Source organism: Nelumbo lutea, chromosome 1, assembly GCF_056320005.1.
Source record: "Nelumbo lutea isolate HS-2025 chromosome 1, American lotus-T2T, whole genome shotgun sequence".
NCBI lineage: Eukaryota > Viridiplantae > Streptophyta > Magnoliopsida > Proteales > Nelumbonaceae > Nelumbo > Nelumbo lutea.
Genome location: NC_142684.1, coordinates 87,585,783 through 87,592,059, shown reverse-complemented (window position 1 = coordinate 87,592,059; position 6,277 = coordinate 87,585,783). Strand labels below are relative to the sequence as shown.

The window sequence follows — 6,277 nt, the reverse complement described above, 5'->3', positions numbered from 1 at the left end:
TGATAATATTTCTAGATCAATTTGCAATATTGGCTAGATAAATTTTGGATTCTTTTGAATATAATATACCCAGAATCTCAATAAATCTATTTATAGGTATTTTGTGAACCCTTTTTAATAAACAAAACACTTAAAAATACCCCAAAAACCAAGTTTTGATAAAAAAACAAAACAAAAAATATATATATATATAATAAACGTGCATGGTTTTTAGTACCGATACACGGGCATATCTATACTTTGAACCTGAAGCATTGAAGCTAATGGTACTCCTTGAGTTGAGACATTTTTTTATCACTCCTCAAATGGTAGGTACCAAAATTTCCACTCAAGGCAGCTTATTTTTAGAACTGATTACTCTTAAGGCGTAACAAGTTGTGAATATTCACTGAAACTGAAACTATTCCATGAACACTAACTTTAAGACATCAAATAGTTCATGCCTACTACTGAAAGTGGCAAATAGAACATGACCATGAAATGATATTACAATGCTGTTGTTTTTTGTCTCCCTTAGATAGAACTCCTCAATATATATAAGGCACTGTAATCAGTGCATAAAGAAGAAGATTGGGATGACAGAAGAGAGAGAGCATGCTTAGGGATGAATGGTTAGATCTTATCTGATCTGAAAATGTTTATAAGTGGTAGATCCTGTATGGGATACCTGCATCCTCCCACTTTGATCAGCCTGCCTGCAATGGTTTTCCTTCAGCTGAGGTACCACGCCCTTGTGGCTTGAGCCTTCTCCATGAGATTCAGTAGAGCTCTTTCTTCGTCGCTCATTGTGTCCTGCCAAGCGTCTACGGCAACTCCTTTTAGCTTCATCAAACTCTGATAGCTCATGGAACCTGTTCAAAAGAACATTAGGACAACATACAGAATCCAGATGTAGAGAAAACCGAATATTGTCTTTCACCTTTTTTCTCCACAAAATTAGCAACTCCAGAGGTCATTTAACACAGAAAATTTTATAGTGTATCAAGGTTGATTGTTACAATTTCGTTACTAAGAAATAACTTCAAAATATTTGATGTTAATGGTAAAAATGAAAGATGAAAGATTGTGGATTCCATTTTTATTTGATGAAGACCATGTGGAGATTGGGTTATGGGAGAAAGGGATTCAATCCATGATTGAAATATCCAATCGCTGATACACGAGCCCACCTTATGTCATAAAACTGAAAATGACCATGAAAATTCAGGGACGAAAAAGTAATGAGAACTTCTGCACAGGTTGAAACCTTTAGTGTAATTTGTGCATGGAAATCGCTGGTGCCATAAATTTTCTGGAAACATAATGCTTGAATTATCTGAATTCGAGAACAAAAATGGTTCCTTCTCAATCACTTTGAAAGAACTAACAACCCCAACAAAGCTAAAAGCAAGGAAACCCTTTAACATGAGCAGATAAAAGGAATTCAAGACTCTACCATGGAAATATACCAAAACTAAAGGCTACAGTCACATACATGCAGATCCAAAGCAAATTGGAAGGGATCTCTTTTAAAATTTGCAAGAATTTAAAATGCCTACTGTAATTAACCAGCCAGCTAGTAGCGAAGGGTATTCCTAGTTATAAGATGTAAGAGGTCTAAACCAGAAGAGTAATTTCTCCCCCTTTTCAATTCGATTGGCTAATGTCAAAATTCAACTAGATAACTAAGGTTACAACTACAAGCACCATATTCCCAATTGAGAAAAAACGTGTAAAACCCACCCAAAGAAGTAGTTCCGACAACTATAATCAAACATAGCAGGCCAGAAATGTGGAAGCAAAAGCTAGGGTTCCGTCGATCTTGACCTGCTGCATTGCTGGCAGAACCGTTGGCGGAGGCTGGCAACAAGTACTACCGGAGCTTTAGCATGTTGTTCGCAGACCTTATGACGGCGATGGTAGCGCTTGGCCTCGGTGAGATCAGCAGTACACTTCTCCGCCTGACAACAAGGCGGGGCAACCCCACCTCCCCCAGCTGAGCCTTTCCTCCTGGGTGGAGATACCACAGTAGTCCTCTTCCTCTTGTCATCCTCGAACCCACCAACCTCCTCTTCCTCCTCATCACCTTCCTCCTCCGCCACCACCTCCTTCTTTGCCTTGTCCTTGATCAAGCTCTGCCTCCCGTCTGGCATAATCTTTTCCATTCAGTGAGAATGATTATCGGATGTAACGGATGAATAACAGAAAGGTCGAACAGAGACGATACTTGCAAAGAAGAAGAAGAAGAAGAAGAAGGCAGTAGAAAAAGGTGAAAAAGGGAGGGAGGGGATTGTGAGGACCACAACCTCCATTTTTTTTCCCTGTCAGTAGAGGGGGGGGGGGGGGGGGGGGAGAAGTAGTGAATAGGTAAAGAAATCAATGAGGGTAGGAAGCAGCCGCGCTTAAGATTGGGGGTTGGAGGAGTAAGGTGTAGTAATGCTGCTTGCCTAATCTAATCTCTTCTCTCTTTTTTTTGATTGGTTTTTTTGTTTCTTTCTGGGTTTGTGTTGGTGGGTTGGTGGTCACAATCTCCGACTTTGAGCTTGAGCATGCGTGTTCTTTAGTTTTACTTATCCACAAATCCAACCACAAGGTCCATGACCATCAGTAACAGTGATCATCAATTCAATCCCCCAACTCCCAACAAGCAGCTGTGACTGTGAGATTAATTCATCTTTGGCTTTTATTTTTTATTTTTATTTTATTTTTCATCACTTGCACGAATCGTTCTGAGAGCGACTATTCTGTTTTTATGTGCGAAGACGACCTTACACTTCAAAGCTTTACCTGCCATGCTTAGACGCGTGTTGTACGCTCTTCATAGTTTTGCCCTGCCCTCTGTACATAGAGAGGAGAGTTACATTGTTTTTACAATTTACAGTATAAAAGAAAGAGAAGCGATGATGGTTGCACTGTATTTACTAGCTTTATTTTATTAGGGGTGGAAGAAAAGTCATTAGATATGGACATGGAGTCATGGAATTAATACTGTACCCCAACAGCTATACAGTAGTAGGTAGGTCAATGGAAAATCGTAAATGAGAGAGCTAATGAGAGTGTGAGATTAATTCCAAAACCCTATGACCCCATACCCTAAGAGGGTATTTAATTTAATTATTGATGGTATTCTATAAAAAATAACATTATCATCATCCTTAATCCTTATCATCATCATGACATAACTTGGGAATGGAAGCTTTATATCTATTATCTAATATTATATATATAAGTTGCTTCAAGAGAACTTGTAAGCGTAGTTTCAAGGGGTGGGTGGGTTTTGGAGCAACCAGCCAGCAGAGACCTTCACAGGCTGGCCTTGGCTCCAGGGCTGATGTGTGGTTGGTTGGAGTTGATCACTGATGCTTGTTAACTGGAAGCTGGTCCAGGCTGGTCAGGGTTAGGTCATGGACGGGTAGTTTTAAGAAAATCAGAATGCAATGCTATCATCTACTTGTTAATGCTCAGAAGTAAACAATCTCTCATTTCACTCCTTAATGTTTGCTAGTTGGAAGCTGTTCCATGCTAGTCAGGTCTAGGTCATGGATTGGTAGTTATGGTAAATCAGAATGCAGCAGTGGTAGCCCAAGTCTATTTTCTTATTGATGCTCAAAAGAAGACAGTCATCACTGATTTGGAAGATGGCCCAAGCTGGCAGGTAATGGGCTGGTGGTTTTAGAAAATCAGAATTCAACAATCAACACTTGCAGCCCAAGGCCATGGCCATCTGCTTGTTAATGCTTAGAAGAAAGCACTCTTTCATCGGACTCTACCCTCCTATCAGATAAAGAGCATATGAATCCGGATTTCCTCCTCACATCATCTTCACAACACTTCACAGCCGTGGATTGGGAACATCTTCTCATAAATGAAAACATTCAAATATGAAGCACTCTTTTTTTTGTAAAGCACAACTCTTTGTAATGGTGGTCCTTTCAGATTCTTCCTTTATACATTCATGTTTTAGTTATTGATTCCAAGATAACATCTCAATACAAGAAACCATACAGCTGTTGACCATTATCTCATCGAGATTGGTGGACCACCCTTGGAACCCAAACCAAAGAACTCCCAAACTTCTGAATGAGAAGTTACAGTGGATTGGAGGAACTGGGCTGCTCCTGATCTATTTAGACCTACTGAGGTGCAAATTGGCCACCCAATTTGAAGCTTTTCCATTGCATGGGCCCTTTTAACCTTTAATAAATGCTCAACCCAGGCCCACACAAGTTGTCAACTAGTCTAGACGCCACAAGCTTCTAAATTCTGTAAATCAGTGATTTTCATGGATGGTGGTCCAAAGCTTGTCCATGGTTCTTCATGTTACCCTATTATTCAAATATGGAGGTTTAAGCTCAAAAGACCATTGTAATAAGGGGAGGTATGGTTATTTTTCCTTCTTTTTGTACTAGAAATAGGAAAATAAAATTCAAGGGCTATAGCCTATAATTAGTGGTGAAAGTGTAATACACAATTATAATAGATAGGTATTGGACGTTTGGACCCTCTATATCATATCATCCTTCCACCTGGCAAATATCTTTTTGGTGGGCATTGGACAAGCAGGTAAATGGTCAGTTGTTGAGAATGCCAAAGTGAGATTTGAACCCAAACCTAAGCTAGGAGCTTCTCTCCTCAAAAATCCACCATGCAAAGCATTAACTTTATTATTATTATTTTTTCCAAATATGAGTTTGGTAAGAGACAAGTGAGGATGAGTCCAAGTTCTGAAATCAGACACATTTATTAGTGAACATATTTTATAAATAGGAAGGAAAAGCTGAAAAGCACTTTAGGGATTAGTAGAGATGATTTGGTCATACAAAATATTAGATACACATGATGGGTATGTTTTTTATTTAGGGTTTCAGAAATATTTTATTGGTCAATGTGATGAGGGACACCATAAGAAGGTCATTGGGTGAATGGTATGAAAACATGTATGACAGGATAACGTCTTCATGAATAAATTTGTTATTTAGAAACCAGGGTACGTGGATGCAACTAATTGCTTGATCCCTGAAATATAATTTGGCTCCCATCCCACGTTTCAAGACAAAACAGTGGACATGCTATATATGCTAGAAAGAAGGTTTGTCTTTTGCTTTTTAACTGTATTATTTGAGCATCGTTTATAGAGCAATCAAATGCAATAAAACTGAATAGTTACAATCCTTTTTTCATGTTGATGTGGCCAAGGCTAGCTCAAGCTGAATGACTAAGAACCAAATGATGCTTCAATAAGATTCTCGAAAGGTGGGAGAATTGGCAAATTATGGGGGAACCAGACCCATTTATGGGTCCTATATATATGTTTCCCCAGACCCAAGATTTTGGCCCACATTTTAACTACATTTGTCCAACTTTGCCCTTCTTTCTTAGGTGCTACCAATAAAAGTTGTTTAGATATACAGGGGCCATTTTTGCCAATAAACATGGAACGGGACAAAAACAATTGTGGTAGCTAGGACTGTCACTGCGTTGGGTTTAGGTAGAATTAATCAGTCCTGTAATGATTATTAATTGGGACAAAATCACATACCCAGAGGCCAGAACCATCCCGGTTAATAGTCCGGTCTATTGGTTCTAGATCAGATGGGCCCAATCTATTGAAATTATACTTGTTTATTTAAACAATAACTTAAATTTTAAATTTTGATAATGAAAATACTAAATTATTTATGTTGTTAAATTAAAAATTTTTAACTAATATTAACTTATTTATTATCTATCAAATTTATCATTTTAAACATTAAATTTGATAAAAATGCTAAGAAAATAAAAAAAGCATTATATATATGTGTGTCTAATAAAAAATCGGTGAGTTTGAATCGGTTAGAGACAGACACAAATAGAAACTAACCCAATCATTAATCATGACAAAATCATGAAACCACAACCTTTACAATCAGTTTGGTCGATTCGGATCCATCAGTTAAACCCTACCCATGGACAGTCCTACTGGTAGTTGATGGTGCACGATTTGGTTGCTTCTAACTGGAGGGCAGCTTGGACATTGGTTTGCTAGGCTAGCCGGTCGAACTGCAAGAAAGAGAGATTAGAGGACTCGGGGAGGCTTACCCAGTGTGGGTGCTCCAATGCTTAAGTTAGTAACTGTTGTTTGTGAGCTGAAGGTTTATAAGCTAGAAGGCTAGTGAACAAATAATTGTGCATACATTGTAGCGTTAGGGTTGAAGCCCTTATATAGTCGAGCTGCCGTAAGTCTTACGAAATACCTCCAAGATCCCCGACCCACACTATCAGGAGTTCGTTCCACACTCGGAGTTGGACTTCATGTGAG

The 6,277-nt window shown here is 38.7% G+C and overlaps 1 protein-coding gene across 1 annotated transcript; it reads right to left on the bottom strand.

Moving 5' to 3' along the window:
• Positions 1-384: 384 nt before the first annotated feature.
• On the bottom strand, positions 385-2,695 carry SPL3 (squamosa promoter binding protein-like 3). The gene is made up of 2 exons (XM_088965782.1): positions 1,807-2,695; positions 385-851 (listed from the first exon to the last, which is right to left on the bottom strand). The coding sequence occupies exons 1-2, from the start codon at positions 2,142-2,144 to the stop codon at positions 620-622; spliced, it is 570 nt and encodes a 189-aa protein (XP_088821908.1). The 5' UTR covers positions 2,145-2,695; the 3' UTR covers positions 385-619.
• Between the last annotated feature and the right edge of the window lie 3,582 nt (positions 2,696-6,277).